Here is a 19,663-nt window from a genome sequence, read left to right on the forward strand (position 1 = left end):
GAGGGTGGAACTGAAGAGACCTGTTGTTGAAGAGGATACGTCTCCCCCCATCCCCAAATATCTATCCCAGGCCACTGGGAACTCCACTTTCTGTCATTGAAGTCAGCAGAGATGGACATACGAGTTTTGAGGAAAGAAAAGAAAGAGAAATGAAGGAAATCAGCAATTTTAGCTGTTTTTTTCAAGCTGAGTAGATTGGAGTGCTGTTTTCAGGTGTTCTAGATTTACATTATCCCTTCAATTAGTTGTATCCACCAAGGCAGTAGTGTGGAATGTCTGGAAATCCTATCAACTACTTAAAAGCAGTTCAGTGTAGAAGGAGGTTGGCTGAAGATAGGAATTGCAGAGTTGGCAATGTTTTGCTGAAAATTTTGTGGATGGACTCTTGGAGCAAGTCCAGCTTCAAATGTAAGGCGATCTACAAGTTATTCATAAACAAAGTGGGATTTTCTCCTTTGCTGTAGACATCTCATACTTGGGTTTTCAGGTGGCCAATTATGTATTCTTATACCATCTTCAAGGCAGACTTGCATCTCCTTTCTTTATGGAGAAGGAAAGTGGAAAGTGCACGTTTCGTGTCATTTTCCTTTGCATGTGAAAGAACATCATTGCTATCACAAACTTTAGTGAATGACACCAGCAAGTAAGCTATTCAGAACAGTTTGTCGCAAGCATTCTAAAATCCTTTATTTTTCTTCAAAGAAGAATTGCAGGTTTTGAAAACAGTGTAACAGAGGGTGACAGAGCAAAGTGATCATCCACATAACCAACTAGAACATAAAACTATGAAACAACTCAGCTCTATCCACAGGGGACAAAACCTGAGTTGTATATCTACGCAAGGTGTTTGGGTTTCTGAGGTCAAACCTGGAGAAGTCAGGCAAAGCACTGTTCAGAATTCCACCTAGCACAAAGGCTTTGTGCTACGTGCAGTTTACATCTTCTTTAATCCATTGCATTCATAAATGCATACCATAGCTATATGGTTTTTGAAGACAAAATGTGCACTTCCTGTGCAGTTTACTGATGCTGTCAGTATTGACTTTAGGGCAGTATTTGCTTGGCGTTGCTTGCTGTGGGCATGCTGTAGTAAGTGGATCTAAGTTTTGGCAACAGCCTTTTAACCCTTCCAGCTAGCTGCATTTCCCAACACAGAGAGATTGCATGTAAACAGTAGGTGGAGCTGTCTTTTGCTGGGAGTCCGTTTAAATAAAGAGGCATTAAAATATTTTTGCATAATAAAAATACTGGTATTTAAAGAAATTTATTTAAAGAGTTAAGTTTGTTTTTCAAAAGCTCTTCGGAAGACAGTTTAGAAGATCATTCTAATAGCCTTCTGGTGAGATTTACAGCATTGTGCTAAATTCAAGTGAATTGTAAATACTGGGAAGGGATTACTTATGCTCAGCTCTTTAAGTAAGTGACTGTAAGGAGTTCCACTCTGAGGTAGCAGCCTGGTTTGCAGTACAGCAGAAAGGTTGCTGGTTTTTCCATTCCTCTGCTTCCCATTCCCTCCTTCATAGGTCTGATGCATATCTTAATCATCTTCTGAGTGTGGCAGTCCACGAATCTCCTGTTGAAAGCTTTGCTATTAGCATAGTATTTGGCAGCAATAAAAACTTTGCTATAAATGTTCTTCTGTGGTTTTAGAAACACCCTTGCTCTTCTATTTGAAAGGAGCACAGTAAACCGTGGTCAAGCCTGAATTCCTTTATTGTCTCTCTTTACTGGCATGGAGACTGATGAAAGTCAAAACAGTGGTGTGGTAACAGAAACAAAGTGCTGTGTGCTGTTACACGGGGCCTTGTTAATAGAAGAAAAGCCTTTTGATTTCTTTCCATTTGAACTGTACAAATACGGTTTTAAAAATCAAGCTCACTACAAAATGAGCAAAACCTCCGAGTTCATGAGATAAAGAAGAGTGCTATAACTTTCAAATGGGCTGGTATGTGTATGGAGTGAACTAACGGTAAAACTTCTTTGGGTAGAAATGGGAAGATCCTGAATTTTATATTGGAGATATGAAATAATATTTTGAGTTAGAAAAATACCTTACAGCGGAAGGGAAAATGCAGGGGAATACCTTATCTTAAAACATATAAAGAATATCAAATGTGTAATTATTTTTAAAAAATAATATATATATGTATATAAATTGTGCTTGACTGTAATGGTATCTAACATGTTGTTTATTGTTGACAAGATCAATGTAACAATATTCAAGATTCAGTACCATCAATTCTTGGACTAAACTCTAGGGATAAAAGCTACCAGTGAAGAAAACGAGCCATAATAAAGTAGATAGGTACATTGACATCTTTCAGATAAATCATCAAGTCTGATCTCAGATATCTAAAATCCACCCTGGTCAACCATTAGGCCAGTGCTGTGAAACAGACAAGGAGCGAGGCAATGTCAGCCTTGGCTTTGAGGCCTTCATGTAGGAGGAGAAGGCAGATGAGTATTGCAGGGCTCAAAGCAGTCTGTGGGGTGTTCAAATCCCTTCTGAAGTGTGTCACTGGCTAAGTAATAGGTACCTGGATAACTGCTGGCTTTGTCAATGTTTGGGAGGCCTCTCTCAAGGCATCTTCGTGGGATGGGAGGGTTCCTGTACCAACTTGACTGAGTCAGGGCTGATATAGCCTGCAAAATTCTTGCTGGGTCTCGCCATGCTGCTCCAGGGACGCACTGGTGTCCTCAGGGCTTACCCCAGGGAAACGTGAGGCTGTTCCTCTCAGACCTGAGTAAATTAGTCTCCTTTTTGCCTAAGCAAAAGTAACGGAAGCTCTGCAGTGTGGGACTATCTAGCCAAGCAGATTTGATTTTCCAGCCTGCTGCAATACTGAGTTCCTGATTTCTCCCCGTAGTGCAACTCTAAGTGTACTCTTGACCTAAAGCAAATGTTCCTAATTTCAGTGATGGTCAATGGAGCAGATGTTTTGTTGCATCATTCACCCCTGGAGGCAGGAAGGCTTTTGCTTCTTAGAGTGCTAAATGTTTTTTGAAGAGTTTGAAGTGTTTCTGAAAGTTTTAGATCTGTTTGGGGGGGCTTCCCTGTAGGCCTTTCCATGCCCAGGGGACAACCACCCTTTGAGTACAGTGGGGGGGTTAAGCTGTCCCTGATAACTCTTGATGAAACAGCCTTTCTGAATAGTCACCACCACATAAAGACCTGTTGAAAGAGATTGATATTATGGCTGTTTCACCTTACACTGTTGCACTAGGATGAAGTTCACAGTTTCAACCCTGTTGAGTGATCAGTGTTCACCTTGCTAAGTAGATCCCATCTTCTCATAGTCATCTGGTTTTGCCAGTGTAGAGCAAAGATGTTGCTCCAAGTCCCAGATGTGCAAGTTTTTGTTTAGTTACTTAAAACAAACAAACAAACTTTTCAAGTCATCTCTAACTCATTAGATGTAACAAAAAGGATGAAGATATTCCTGCAAAGGAAGCTCTTTGGTTTTGAGGATGTGATCAGGTAGCTGAGATGTAGAGATGTTCAGAAGCAGAACATCTTGTTTTTCATCAATAAGCAACTCTGCATTGGTGTGTACTGCTGCTTAGAAGCATCACCAGCTGGGAAGCACTCTGCACTAAACGTTATGCTTCTTTCAAATGCTTCATATGTTCTTACTGATTGCTACTGTTTCTACAGATGAAAAGAGAACTGAAAAATTGTGTAGATGTTGAAATATTGTGCTAGTAAATAACATTTTAATCCTCCTTTTTAGACTTGTGCTCAAACACTGGAAATAAGTAAAAATGAGAGGCTATCTAATGCACAGTTATTGAAGCTTACTGTTGTTGTTTGCATTTATTTGTTCAAGAGCCTGAGAATCAAAAAGAGCTGTATTGCCATGTTGAGACACAAACGGTGACTCCTTAATACCAATGAGCTTAGAAGCGAAGAAATACTGAGGATGGAGCAACTCATTATATTTCATGAGGAAGAAGAAAAATCTAAAGTAACAAATGGGGCAGTAGGTAGGTGAAGGTTCTTACCCAGCTCTGTAGATCTCAGAGCTGCTTAGACAATTGAGACGATTCTTTTTTCTTTTTTTTTTAACAACTTGCTAGTTTCTTTTTTTCTGTCTCTCACCGTTGTGTCTTCCTTCCTTTAAATAGTCTTTCAGGAGGTTATGTTCCTGTATGATTTGGGGAAAACACCACTTCTCACCTACTGTTGCTTGTGCATTTTTTGGTGCATCTTTAATGGCAGAGTATCAATTTGATCCATAAAGTGCATTTCTATTTTCAACATTAAAATCCGTCTTATTGAGCAGAGAAGAGGAAAAAAATGATAGAACATCTATGGCATTTACACATCCTATCTGGAAGAGTACCTATAAAATACCTTATTGTCATCTTCACTGTTGATACAAAACAAATGGGGAATGTGGAACCCTACTGGGTTCTCCAAATACAACAGTTACACCTTATGGAAGTGGTTTCAGAAGTGGTCCCGGGAGTCTTTAAATCCTGCCCCCTGGCTAAAGGACACATCTCTGATTTAGAGAAGGAGACTGAGACAGATAATGTGAAGTGTTTCACAAAAAATGAAGTAAATCTTAACCAAAACAGGTTGGCATAGATGTTTTAGTTCAGCATTGAAATTACTCAGAATAATATTCAGAAAAAAAAAAAAAGGCATTGTAAAGGATCGTATACTTCCTTTTTTTGCAGTAAGTTTATGTGAAGGCAAAATTTGCCTCTCAGTATTTTAAGGTATTCCTTGCAGGTGGTGGTAGGTGGCTTTTTGCTCCTCTTCTTTAGAAAATAAGGAGTTGTTCAGACTTGTTCTGAGTGTTGTGGTGTTTAGTTGAAGGTGGTGATTTTTTTGTTTGTTTGTTTTTGTTTAGTGACTATTGCGTTAGGTGAATTTACCTTAAAAGGAAAAAAGAAGAGAGTAATATTGGTACTTACCACATTTATTTGAAGTTAAATGAAAATGTTCGAGCTGACTCTGAAGTATCAACTATCCTGTTTTACCCTAAGCTCTTGTTGTATACTTCAGATTTTTATTCAGTGACTTAATATTCTTTAAGAAATAACAGTTCCTAGGTTAAGTTTGTTTACAAAGTTTCAGTAAAGGTATTTTTGTCTCTTACTGTATTCATGTCTTTGTTTAGTGAATAACCTACTGTATGCTATATAGTCTCTTGTAGTGTAAGATGGGTAACGGGTTCATGCCCTAATAAAATTGTAGAGTGTCATATTTGTGTCTTATACCTCATTTGCTTTGCACTCCATTGCTATGAAACGGTTAGCAGATGGAAGTGAAGCACAAAACCCTGTGCAGTGATGTGAAACAGAAATATGCTGGTAGTATGTTATCTTTGATTAAATTACAGTTGGCACATGGATGCAGAACTATTTGGCTAACCCTAGTGTTACTTTTTTATGAAGGGAATGTGGTGACAGTGGTCTTTCTATGTGTCTGGAATTGTTGGATAAAGTTTATTTTAAAATTTAAACTAAAATCTTTGTTACAGACGGTAAACCGAAACACTTACATTTAACTTGTAGCCAGGTCTCCTTTCATGTCTGGTTGTGATTAGAGTTGAAGATAATTATTAAAAATTTAAAAGAAAACAGAACTATGTTGCTCTTGCAGGAGTTCTGCAAATATAGTATTTCATTATTTATATTCTTTGTTAATGTAATACTGCAAAGCTTATATAAACTTCAATGTGAAGTCTTCTTGTCGTAATGAAAACACTGTGAAAAGCTACTTCAATGTGGTCTTTCTCTGGAGAGTTTACATGATGTGCACAACAGGAGTAAACATTAATGATAAACAGATAAACATCCGTGAAGTTTTGAAACAGGCTTTTAACATATATGCACATCGTTATTTATTTTTTAGACTATATATCTTTAAATTGTAAGGAAATGACTTTGTATGTTAAAAAGCTTATGAATGTAAATAGCATTTACCTGCAAATGTGTCCAGTTTATCTTCGGGCATGCTTAATGGATTATCACAAATGTGAAACTCCATTCGTAATACAGCCATGTTCTACAACAACTCTTGTCAAAGGTTTTTACATGACTGATTTTAAGATCTTTCTGACCACGGCTCGTTACGTAACTTCTTAAGATCAGTTTTTAAATATTCATTTTGAGATATTACAGTCAGATCACATAATTGCCTTTGAGAATAATATAGGTTGTTCGTTGATCTAATTAACATTTGAGTTTTAAAATGTAATAGAAAAGAATGTAGAGGAAGTAAGTGTAATTGTAGTTGCATAAGCTGTGAGTTACAGGTCTTTGAATTAGAAACAAGTGTTAATCCTTTTAAGTGAATTAACTTTTAAATAGATAAAACTGTGATTTTTGATTTTTATTTTTGCAGAAACTAGTAGCTAGTATTGTTTTGAGAGATACTGTAAGTAACAGTACTTCTTAATTGTCTGGTATCTGTAGTGAGCAACAGAGTTTCTAACATTAGTCTAAACAACTTTTCATCAAACAAACCCAATTGCTTAGGGAAAGTTGAATGGCTTCTTTCAGTTTTTGATAGCCATTACTAATTAGTAGGTATACATCTAAAAACAAACTGATATATATTTATTTATTTTATGTATATATAAAGGTGCAGATAAAAACATAACACTTGTAAGTTACCAATTAATGATGCCACTACTTGAAAAGAAGCAATTGAATTGCTATCTTCTGTTCTCTGCTAAGATTTATTCAATATTTTTGTTTAGATGAACACCTGAGATTTCTTTTATTCACTAAGCTTTTTTTTTTTTTGGCTGATGTTGATTTCTATTATATTTTCTTAGTCTTGCAAAGAATTATCTAGATAGGCAGCAAAAAAGAACAAGATGTGTACATTTGTTCAGACAGCTATATGAAACACAATAGAACTGTGACATTAATGGTTATACAATCCCTAAATTACTTAGAAAACATTAAAAATAACAGTGATAACAGAAAAGAGGAATTGAGTTTTACTATTTGACTCAAACTTAAATGAAGTACACAACAAGTTAGAAAATGTTAATGTGACAAAAACTTTGTGGTAAGTGTTTTGCTTTAATATAAAATTTATTGCACAATGGATAAGATGCTTTGTGTATCTGAAAATGTAATGCTGAACTAATAGTTAAGTGTGTTACCAAGTGCTTTGGAAATTATGGGTTTAAATTTCATCATCTGCATGATAGTATTTACAGTTTAAAAAATTCACGTACTTGTAGACTGTATGTTTGTGATGATCAAGAAATTGTTAAACAGGAGGAGGTCCTGTAGGACTCTTTGAACCTGGACGAAAACCCAAAACACTCTTTCAGTCCAAGAAATAGAAATTTACTTTAATTGCTGGTATTTATATCTGTGGGGAAACAGACTGGTTGGAAATAAGATACAGCTTGCTGTACATGTGTTCTATGATATCTTAATTTAATAGGGTGTGTCAGCCACAATGACTGTGTTTTTCACCAGCAAAATTTATCCTGGATATAGGATTGGGAGATGCCAGTTCCAGCATGTGCTTGGCATGCAGCAAAGCCATGTGGCACCTGCATTTTGCTGGAGCTCTGTGGCAGTTGTGGATATCAGCACTAAGTACTTTGTCTCGTGCATCTTTTGAGATGACAGAAAGGACTTCAGGATTTATGCTAAGAATAGAGCTGTCTAGTCAAAAAATGAGTTTGTGGGGGGCAAACTTGAAGAAAATAGCTGAAAATGATGTAGAGCTATAGGAGCAAAGCACCGGTGAGAACAGCCCATACCGAAGGATTTAAACCAAAAATACAGTGTATACTGGTGTGCTTGCAGTTCTCTTAAGTGTCTGACTTGAAGTGGAACATGGTAATATAGTAAAACTGGGTGGTTTGCTGAGTGTTTTTTTTTCCAGCATAATTTAGCCTTATGATTCAGTCTCACAAAGGATGACTAGTTACACAAGAGACACGGTGAATTACATATGTACATACTCATACATCATCTTGTTTTCCATGCATATTTATTTGCTTACTGCCCAAAGTGATTGTTACGGTATTCTCAGCTGCAGAAGTCTTCCAGAGATCATCAGAGAAATAATCAGTCCTGTGAATAATGTACCAAAGAAGAACAATGACCTCCCTCTCACTTGAACAGCAAGCCAAGAACATGATGAAGTACTCAGTGTCTGAAAACATAAGTCTTAGTGCTAAATGAGGACAGGTACAAGCCACCTGAAATCCTTTGGGCATAGTATTTTAAGACAAATAAGTCATTTCTTTTCAGTGAGAAGTTTAAAGCATCCAGATGATTCAGCCAAATTTGCAGATTTCAAGTCACTTTATGGTTGCAGTGAACTACTGTTTTCAAGGATTACTGTTTTTAATGTCTGGTGACCTTCTGGCTGGGACTTGGCCTAGGGCTTTGTGTTACTAAACATGGTGGAAGAGGTGAAGAATAAGGTAATGCAGTATGACCATGATAGTCAAGATTAAGATTAGTCCAAGATTAGTCAAGATTAAGAAATGGCTTTGAGAAAATCTGGAATGGCAGTACTTAACTAAGTGTTATGTCAGCACTTGAAAGTTTAAAAGAGACAGCTACCCCTAAGATGCTTAATTCTGGAAGATTTTACCTACTTATTCAAACAGTTCTGAGATTTGTTTTGGTGCTTAGGAAGGCAGCTGGGAAATATTGTAGTCAGCAGATAGAAATGGTTGTTATGTTTTTGTTTATACTGTATTAAGTCAGAAGAGGATACTGAATGATAGAGTATGTAAAAAAAAAAAAAGTAATAATGGGTTCGAATGGCCATGCATTTAAATACAAATCTCTGAATGATTAAAATGCAAAATTCTTAATTCATTTCAAGACACTTAAGTTGTCAGTCATGTTTGTCTAAGCATTCTGAATGTGCTGGGAAACTGGAAGCCCTAGATAATCTAGGAATTGTAAATCAGAACTTGGGCCCATACATAGGCTTCTGCATTTAGGTGCTTAGAACTGAAAATCATGATTATTAGAGTGCTTTAATTATAATTCTCCCACTTAACTGATTGCTTTTTGTTTTATGTAAAAATTTTGAAAATAGTGTCAGAACTGATAGTTGTTTTCTGTCAGTGGTAACAGTGATGGCAGCAGTTTCCACTACCACAGAACTGTGTATGTACGTGTGGGGTGAAGTGGGTTTCTGGTCCCATGCCTCCTTCAGCTTAGTGACATAAAGAATTCGAGATCTTCAGTTTCTGAACCAGGCACCCTCACCTCATATTCCCATACACTCTGGCCCCACAAATCCACACTGCAACTTCCCACTCCAACCCTTTCTCCCTCATCCAAGAATTCACCCTTCTACACCTATGTCCTCAAACGCCCTGGGTCTACACATCTTCAGATGTGTGACAGGCAAGAGGCCTTGCCTCCCTGAAGGACCATCACTCTGCTGCTCCTGCAGTTGTGAAAGAAAGAAGGCTACAGGTGACCATCAGCCCCAGAGCAGAAGGGTTTGTATTTGTGGGAGATGAGCATACGCTGTTAGAAATAAGCCTGTCACATCCGCTTTCAGTCTGCTCTAAGGTTTAGTGCTTTTCGGGTCTGGAGCCTTCCTTTGGAGAAGTCAGACAGACAGTATCCCATCCTGGCCTACTTTCCGTCTCTCCAAAGGAGTAGGGAGTAGATGGTGTTCTTCTCACTTTTATTAGCAATTCAAGGACTGGGTGACTTTTGAAATTAACTAACCAAAGACTGAGACTGAATTATTTTCATGGTACTTGCTGTTAAAGAGTGATATTGAAATTCATGAAGAAGTACAAAAACATGTTGTGTTAATAAGAATAACATCTGGAAATTACACCAACGTGGAGCCATGAGGGGCGTCATCTGTCCTACTAAATTGCTCTCAGTTTGCAAAATATCAAACTCCCTTGGCAGCGCTGTTGCCCAATTGGCCTCGTGGATTTTGAGATCTTTCTACATTCCTCAGGAGTATCCGGCATTGGATGTGAACAGAGGCAAGCTACTGGGAAGGACAGATCTATATTCCTAAAACTATGGATAAAAAAAACAGTTTATTTGGAATTTTTCAGCCTTGAAAAAGTCTAGTCTGTGAACATATGTGTTCCAAGATAATTTCTTATTCGGGGCTCTGTCAAGTGAAAAATGGACCTCAGCAGTAGTGCTTCAGCCAGTGAAGCTCGAACAGCGTTCTCGCATGAAATTGAACTAATTTTAAAGCTATGCGTATTTGGCGGTTCCTGTAGTCTTGGAAAAGCATCCACTTATTTATTCAATTGGTCACAAAATGTACTTTCCTCTTTACTTGTTTTCTTGTCCCTGTGGAGATAATTAACTAAGTGTTAGATGAAGAAAGAAGGACTGTATGTTTGGAACAGCACATTGGTATTTCTGACCTTTGCTCTTTAGACACCTCGTTCATCCATAAATCTTTATGTTAAAAAAAATATTTTGGGATACTGAATTTTAAAAAAATTACTAGTAAATCTATCTTGAAAAATAATTATTTTTTGAAGTGATGCCTGCATTATACTACGTACGCTGCAGCATTAATTTTAGGTGGAAAAACGTCATAGTGTCGAATTGTCTTGATGTCTACACATGCAGTTTGTCTAGTTCACATTTTGTTTAACTTTTGAGGTGAAAGTCTGTCTGTCCCACTCAGGCTACTTTTACTACTGAAAGCCAGACTTTTGTCAGATCTTTAATGTGGTAAATTGCTGGTAATTTCTGCCTCAGTATGTCTAACTTAAACGATCAACTGTACTAGTAGTAGAACTGCTGCTTCCATTCAGTCAGAACACATCATTTGTGAATGTGGTATTAACTGTGTATTTTCTATGTGGTATAGCGTTGCATATGTTAGTTTTCAGTGCTGCTATCTACATAATTAACAAAAAAAATCATTTGTGTTGACTGTTACCTTTTTTTAATATAAGGTACCACTTCTGTAATTTAAAAACTTGGCAAACTGCTCTGTAGTTCTTTTGGGATCTGCCCTAAATCTGAAAAGTTGGAGGTGGAATTTGAAGTCTGTATGTCCCAGTATGTTTGCAAATCAATTACCTTAGGAGTGAAGGTTTGAAGGGGGCCATTTGTATTGCATTCAGTCTTGTGAGCATTTATGCAACTGCTCGTTATACACCTGTCAAGCCCTGCCTTAGAAAAAGCTAAAATTGTTTGCCTCCACTCTTGTTTCTAGCACTGGAAAATCGATTGATTCAGCAGTATGCTTCTTAATGTCTTGTGCAAATAGATTCATGCATTATTTGTACCCATTGATTTTATTACCAGAGTTGACCCTTAATGTAACCATTTTTCATATTTTTTTTTGGATGAGGAAGCCTAACCATTATTAATCTCTTGTGTCATTTCAGGTTGTTACTTCCAATTTACAGCAGACTACAACTCCTAGCCTCAAAATGCATAATCTTGTACTTTGAACTGTTAGATTTCATCCCATGTATGTTTTTCCAATACTAAAAGCAATCCAGCTGTCCCTTCTGTTTTTCTCTGTATTAGTAATGTTTCACAGCCTTGTGACAGCACCAGATTTGGCACTGTTTCGTACCCAAATCTGTACTATGTGTACATGTGTGCGCACACAGTCTTGTTTTACCAAGCTCCAGTTAAAATCTTTTCTTTTTGTACGCCTGGTACCTTGCCATCTACTTCTGGAAGTTTCTTAGGTATATTACAATACTTTTAATCCTAATCTTTCCTCCGTTAAATATGTTTATATTGTAGTAAATACTACGCTAAATCCACGTGAGTTATAATTAATTCATTTGTTCTGTCTAGAAAATAGGTTACATATCAGTTTGACATGGTATTCTTTGATAAATGTACTTTATCCTGTTTTGCTCTAGAATGTAATGTGTGGTTTTTTTTGAATGCTTGTCCTGAAGTTTTTCATACTGCTGTCATCAGACTAGTAAGGTAGCTATTTTTCACCATTTCTTAACTATAAATATTTTTGTTTTCTGATCTAGTTGATGTGGTAGGTTTAATATGAGTCTTACCACTGGCTATTTGTTTATGTGCAGCTTGTTTCAGAACTTGCTTTGCTTTACCTGACTTAAACTGTGGTTTTTTTAAGTTCCAATATGGTAACCTTGTTGAAATGACCTCATTGTCGTTGGCCATTTCCCACTGCACTGTGGCATGAAACCCAAGGCAGAATAGTTGACTTATTTCCTGGGTCATGTCTTGATCATTGCATACTGCCAACAGAAAACAAACCTTTATTCTCTTTCTTATTTAATCTGTCTGTGTAACTTTCATGGTTTATCAAATTTCCTTTACAAGCTCTGAACAAGCTTGGCTTCTTTCCCTGTGTTTCTTAGTGCCTAATTCTAATCTTATAGGATTTCCCTTAATTCTTTCATTGTTTTAATTTGAATTAATTTGGTTTAAACTCAGTTAAAACTATATCATGATAACTTTATAGATTTTTGCTTCTCTAAATGGTTTCTTCATATACAAGCCTCGCTGGTCTTCATGGGTAAATCTAAAACAGTCTCAGTGACTATTTATAGAAAAAACCTGGTTTTTTGCATCCAGTAGTGTTTGGGTAACCACTTTTATTTGTCATTGTTTTTTTTTCTTTATCTTGGAATTTCATGTTCCTGATTGAGACAATTTTCAGGAATTCAACATTATCCCAGAAATCCCTGTATGTATTGATGTGCGACCTGGGTTCTGTAATACTCTCTAGCCCTACCCTGATGAGAATTGTTTTTGTCATCCTTTCCCAAGTGACAGGATTGGATCCTATTATATCCCTGTTACCTCTTCCTTTTTTTATCCTCAGTTTATCAGATCTCTATCGTGCAGAGCTGCCTCAGCACGCTCACTTTCAGTGTTTCCAGGAGAAAACTGGCTCTTCAGTAGTGAGGCTGGTACCTAGTCCATCATGTTTCTGTGACATCCAGACTTCATTCCTCCTGTAACATCCAGTCTCATTCCCTACGCTATTTTAATGGTAAAGGTTACTTCTTAGGCAGTATGGAATCTTGGTGTTTGTGCAAGAAAGGTTATCAGTCCTTTAAAATCCCTTAGGGGAAGTTGAGGTCATACTTCTCTTTCTTCCCACAATTTGGAATTAAAAGATGACCAACTACAGAGTAACACAGTCCTCATGAATCAGACCTCTGTGCCCACGCAGACATTTGGACTCTGTGTAGGTGTAGGGTTGCGGAGCATGACCACAACAGAGCATGAAGAGGAGGTGGGAGCAAGGCAAGACAGCATTGCTGCAGTCCTTTCTGCCTGTAGTTGCCATCTCCTGCCTCTGAATCTCTGGATTCGCTTTAGGAGAACAAAAGAACAGTTGAAACATGAAGATGTAGTTGTCATCCGTCTCCTTTTGATTTCATAGGAGTTCTGTACTACATAGCAAGACAAAAGGACTTGAAGCAGCAGAGGGGCTTTAAAAAAGAAAGGGCAGCAGCAGAGGGGATGATTGGGGTGGGATTAGATTAAATTTAGTCTGGTTTTGGCTTTGTGCTGAAATCTCCCCCTGTGAGCAAGCAGCAGGGAAGGTGGTGAGGATTTAGGCCTCAAAAAAAGTAATTTATTTGCTGAGTACCACCAATGACTTTCTTAAATTCCTTTCCTCGTCTACTGGAATAGTTATATGCATCAAAGAGCTGTCCAGGGAGATTTCTGTGTAGAAATTGACTGGAGCTTTTGAACCCTGGATCTGAGCAGTTCCATGGATATTGTAAATATTACAAATGAGATGCTGGACTCTTCGATGCCAGTAAGTTTTGTTAATGACTTACTAAGGTCAGGATTTCACTTATATTTACATGTGTTGGACCTTCTTTTGGTGGTATTCTGAGGGTGGGAAAGTATTTCAGCGTTTATCTAAAATGGTGCTGAACTGATCCTAGGCTGATCCAGTGATGCATGTGGATTCACTTTCACAAGGAACAACATGGAACAAAACTCCCAAAATTATTTTTTAAAATTGAAATCAGAAGTCTTGAAACATTTTTACCGTTGTGTATGAGGCAACTTCATGTTTTCTCAATCGAAGCAAGTTATCAGTTTTTGAATATGCTGCTATATATCATGAATGCTAAAGGTAATAATGCAGTCATTATCAAAGGTATGCTGCAAGGCCTCATGGGCTGACATTTTCAAATCACCATGTAAATCTGCCTGACACAGCTTTAAAAGAAATAAAACAAGACTGAAAGCTCCAGTGTTTAGTCTAAAAACACACATGGCAGTGGTTGCTATTTTAGCCTATGCGGACTAACTGTAGAAGCCTTTTGTCAGCTCTCGGGCCTACTGAGCGGTGTCAGCTTGATTTGTGTGTTAATTTGCTGACTTTTTGGTTTGATGCTCTCCGTTAAAATTCACATAAAGACCTTGTGTGTTTTTGTTTTATTTAGCAGCTTTCCCTAATCTAAATGCTCCTCCAAAGACTGCCTGTGGTAACACTGAAGCTAAGAGAAAGCGCTTTCAGCATCGATTCGCTGGTGGAGTCATTTATTCACCACTTATATGATGCTGAAAGGATGGTGGCAGATGGAGAGATTTGTAAATTGATGAAATAACCAAATGCACAGAAGAAACACACTGGTAGTCTTACGAGATCTTTCCCTTATGAAAAAATACCAAATAAAATGATCAGAGTGGTGTAAGACATGAAACGTCTAGCATCAGCCTAGCCTAGTGCCTTCCTGGCACCAAAGCTTGTTCTGTTTAAGGATTCTCGTCACTCCGTCTCACATATCCCTGCTCTTTAGCTCTGGTTTGCTTGAGGAAGATGACTTGTTACTGGCAGAGGCTGCCAGAAACCAGGAAACAGCCCTGGCCTGGACTGTGGTCCAGACTTGCAATTAGGATGGTGTTTTGACACCATTTTTCCTTGTGTATGGATGGTGTGTGTAATCACCTGTCATAATTTTCCTAGGTTAGATGAGACATTACAGGCGTTCCTCTTTGAAAATGAGCTCGCAGGGGCATCAGTGTCCCCTTCTCCCTGGAGCAGGTGAAATGTCACTTCTAAAATACAAATTGAAGAGTTTAGATGACAGTTTAATGTTAGTGGAATAACTGCTGATCCTGTAGTGTTTCTGTGGCCTGAATGACTCCCCTTATATGCTTTTGTTAAGGAGAGTTTCACAGGCCAATGTAGGGGTGCAGGAGTTGTTTCTCTTCAGATAATGGATGAAATTAGGCAGCGTTTACTGCATCTCTTAAGCCACAATTTGTGTATGAAGCATCCTGACCTATTTCTGCCATCTAAAGCTCCCAGTGAGTGCAATGAGGCTAGGATCTGGCCCATAGCGGAGAGAGCCTCTAAAGTTCTCTATAACTGATTCACTGTCATTTTAAAATCTAGGTTCACATGCGGCTTTATCAGTATTTGCTACCACTAAATGTTGTGTTCTGGTTTCTTGTCCACAGGTAGAGTCACCCCAGAACAACTGAGCTCATACATCCAGCTTTTCAAAAATAATCTCAAAGCTTTGGAGAACCATTGTGGTCTTCTACAGCTTGTGCTGGCTACGGTCCAGACTTTGAAACACCCCCAGATTTCCAAATGGGACAACTTTCTAGCCTTTGAGAGATTACTTCTGCAGGTATGTACTATGTCAACTTTTTTTTTTTTTTTTACTTAAGTAAAAATGTTACATTTTTTTTAAAATTCCCATTGAATTCTGTAGCTTGTATTTTTTTTATGAAGTTTGTAGGATGTCCTGTTAAAAAAGCTGCTATTTATCCTTAGAATGGAAAAGGAATGGGAACTTAGATTGTAAATCTTTTATAGTTTTGTCTAGGAGTAATTCTAGAAACAAAAGGCTAAACGTTAAAGGTGAAGTACATAAAACCATCACCCAATTTGGCTTGTTTATATCTATATGAAATTTCAAGGTTATACAAATTTTAGCACTAAGATAATGATTATTACTACCTGTCTGAAGACGTTTCCTTACTATTTGAGTGTAAGGCTTGTGTAATTTACTAAGCAGATGTAAACACAGTAGCAAATTCCATGCACAAGAGAGTGGGATTTCTTTTGCTCACAAACATCATCTCTCTGTTTCTCCCACTGCCGTGTTTTTGACAGCATACTGTTGGTGGCCACAGTAATATTGACATAGCCTCTTGTATTACACTTGGATTTCTCTTGGGAAATTAAGAGCTAGTGGTATTTTGAACTCTATCCTAGTAACCTTTGGAGATGTACTGAACAAAGGAGGAGTTTTTCAAAGAATCTAATAGAGGTAATTTTTGCAAAATTAAGGAAAAGCTCAACACTTTCCTGCCCGTGCTGTTTCTTCTGCAGTTGCGTTGCAGGAACCATTTTGTGAAATCTTAGCAAGAAGCAAGTCCTCACAAGGTAACTTGTAATGAAGTTAGAGTCAGCCTTAAATAAGTGTATCATGTAGAATTCAACAAAAAATAGATATTTCTTTGGTATAGATTAACTGCCTTTGTCTAGATGTTGCAGACAAATCAACAACCCAACCTTTCATGTGATTTCTGGCAGCAGTACATAATCTCTGATTCATTGAGAAGACTCAGACCATGCTTTATAGTTCTGTAGTCAGTGAACATTTGGGACGCTCAGGGGAGAAAAATGCACAACTTTAGTACCAAGTTCTTATCTATGTTAATAATATAAAAATTAAACAAAAAACAACTATTCTCTTTTACAAAGACTGAAATATTTTTGAGTAACATATGCAGCCTTGTTTATTTAAAAAATAAAAATAAAAAACCTACATCAGGTAAAAGGCATTGTTGCAGCCATTCTTTGTTTTGTCTGGATGGTAGAGCATGGGACTGACAGCCCATAGTCCACTTCTTTCTGTTGCAGTGACTCATGTCACATAGCTGTCTTTTCTCAGAAGCTGTGTAAGTTCCATCCATTCCAGTCCAGCGTTAGAATCAAAATAAAGCTGCAAGCTCAGCATTGTTTTCACAAGAGCAGACAACTGCCTATAAAAAACATGCCTCAAATCAGCAGGGAGTGGGAAAAACAGAGGTAAAAAACAACCAAACTATATGTTTCATAAAAAAAGAAATGTATAACAACCATTTGTAATTGTAAACAGCTTTAGATAATACCCACTGCCTTCCACACATCATATTAAGGTAAAGTATGTTAGCCAAAGCAAACGTTCTAGGCTAACATAATTGTTGCTTAAGAACATGCTTATTTTCAGTAGTTCAAGCACAATTATTTTGAAATACACAATCTGTACAGCATGTATCCTTTTACTGACTATTTTGAAGATGGAGTCTGAGATGCATTACCTGTTTTTGAGGGCATGGCCTGTCCCTGATCTGTTGACTGAGTCTTGTAGGAAGAGCAAAATACTGAGAGACCCAGAAGACCTCAGATTTTTATTTAAAAAAAAAAAAAAAAAAAAGCCAAATGAAAACTATAACATTATATTGTGAATGGTTGGTACATAGCAATCAACACTAAATTCAATGTCGTGGTAGCCTATTCCAGCAGGACTACTGAGAAATTCTTTAGTAGAACTGTTATGTTTCAGATATTTTAAAATAATAAATCTTAAAAGAATCTTCAATATGAAGGAATTGTTTCAACATGAAAGTAGTACTGTTGCTATCCTATATTGGAACCATGTAGAAGACAACTGTTTATGAGAGATCTACTGGGAGAAATATTATTAGACTTTGGGCAATGTAGGAATTCTAGATTTTTCCCTTATGGATGCATGCCAGACTTCAGCTGATGCCAAAGAAGATAAGCCAGTATAAACAGCCAGTGTTAGGATTCTCAGATTTCCCCCCAAAATAAATTTGCATGTTTTTGGAATTTCTCCTATTACTGAATCTCTCTGATTGGCCTCCCAATTCTCTGCTTAGTCTACATTGTGCTTTTCAAAAAAAAAAAAAAAAGACAAACATAAAACACACACACTGCTGACATTAAAGCTTTAATCTCTTACACTGAACAACTCTTCCATTTTCCTTCTCTTTTGAACACCTTCTTGATTCTTCATTATATTCAGTGGATATTACAGGTACTCAGTTCTAAACAGTAGATGTAGAAAGTAACCTACTTCCGATATTTTACCGTAATTAAAGATCTGTAACTACATTTTTAGATCTGCGATGTCTTGTACATATCTACATGCTAGCTATGGAGTGGTCTTCTCCTTAACTGGGATGGATGAGTGGTCTGAGAGCAAATTTTGATGTTGATGGGATTATGGCCTTAAACTCAAGGGAAAGTGATTCATGTGCTGGGTTAAGAGTAATGCATCAGGATGTTCCATCTTGTCAATCACAACTTTTTCCTGTGTTCTACTGCTCAATCTTGCACATTATGGAGTTCTTACTACCCAGAAGCGTAAAATGTTTTGTGAATTAAAACAGCATGCTTCGTTTACCAAGAAGACATAGTGTTTTCCTTTTCTTGAGTTTTTTTCTTCTCTCTGAATAGTATTTTCCTTTTCTTGAGGTTTTCTTTCCTCCCAAATACTCCCTATGTGACTGCCTTGTTTTCCTTCAAGTGAGGATTCAAACTTTAGGGAGATAATAGAAAGTAAGAAATAGTGTTGTCATTCCACAGTTTTCAGCTCTGTTCAGCTATATCCCCTGTTCTCCTCAAAATTATGACTTTCATGGAGGTTTATTTAGCAGTAGAGGCCCATGAAATGCAAAAGCCAAGAAGAGGAGCTCTCTTTGAAGTTGAAACAAAATTTGAGAGTAGAAATATTTTTGTTGTTTGTCGTTTTTAGCATACATCATTCACAGATGCACTGAGCAGGGATTTCCACCTCCACATTCAGTATAAAAGTACCCAGCAGCACCAGACAGTGTGAATAGGGGGCATGATGTGCCCCAGAGGAAGTGCAGTTCCTCGGTAAAGGGAATTGCTCTGAAAGTCCCCCAGTGGGATGCTGCCTCTTAGAACTGGCTGCATCCTTCTGGCATAATCTTGCTGTCAAGATTTAAGAGTAAAATACTTCTCGTACTGAGTAGTATTGTATTTCATTCTATTTCATTCTATTTCTGTGATTCATGAATAGCCCCATCCACTCAAGTCCCAAGGTTGCGGGGCAAGCAAGTTTATCAGACTGTTTCTAAAGTGTCTCATGGAGTACTTGAAATGTATTTCCTTCCAGAGAAAACAGACCTTCTCCAAGCAGTGTGAAATTCTACTACTATCCTCTGCAATGAGACAGGAGAGGGAGGATTTAATTTGATTACAAGTTCCTGTGGGTTGTCATGAGCAAAGACATTCTGCCACGATAAAAACTTTACTCTTAGTACTGTCATTTCTGCATGGCAGCAAATTCTGCCAACAGGTCTATCAGTTGGCACCATGTGCCAACCAAACATGTTCTACATTTAGTCCTTAGCTAATTGCCTGCTGCATGTTCTTACATACAAACCTTTCCATTAAGCTGAGTGGATTTAAATTGCCAGTTCTTGTGTGTACTGTTCGGATCCCACAGTAGAAAGTTCTGGTGTAGATGCCTACATAATTGTTGCTTTCCATAACATATAATGAGTAGTAAGAACTCAGACTGAAAGAAAAATGTCTTCTACAATATTATTGGTATTCTTTGCTATATTTCTTACAAACATCTCATACTTTATCAGGCAGGTTTTTGTTCCAGGACTATTGAAAGCAGAGAGCTATTTTGACCAGAAAAGAATGGGGAAGGGGTGTTTCTTCTTTCGGATG

The 19,663-nt window shown here is 37.5% G+C and overlaps 1 protein-coding gene across 1 annotated transcript in view; it reads left to right on the plus strand.

Moving 5' to 3' along the window:
* SCFD2 (sec1 family domain containing 2) overlaps positions 1-19,663 on the plus strand; it is a 194,904-nt gene that overhangs the window by 37,945 nt on the left and 137,296 nt on the right. Inside the window, 1 exon segment of the mRNA XM_040555829.1 lies at positions 15,394-15,569. Coding sequence (XP_040411763.1) covers positions 15,394-15,569 — 176 coding nt within the window.

The sequence above is a fragment of the Cygnus olor genome, chromosome 4 (genome assembly GCF_009769625.2).
Source record: "Cygnus olor isolate bCygOlo1 chromosome 4, bCygOlo1.pri.v2, whole genome shotgun sequence".
Taxonomy (NCBI): domain Eukaryota; kingdom Metazoa; phylum Chordata; class Aves; order Anseriformes; family Anatidae; genus Cygnus; species Cygnus olor.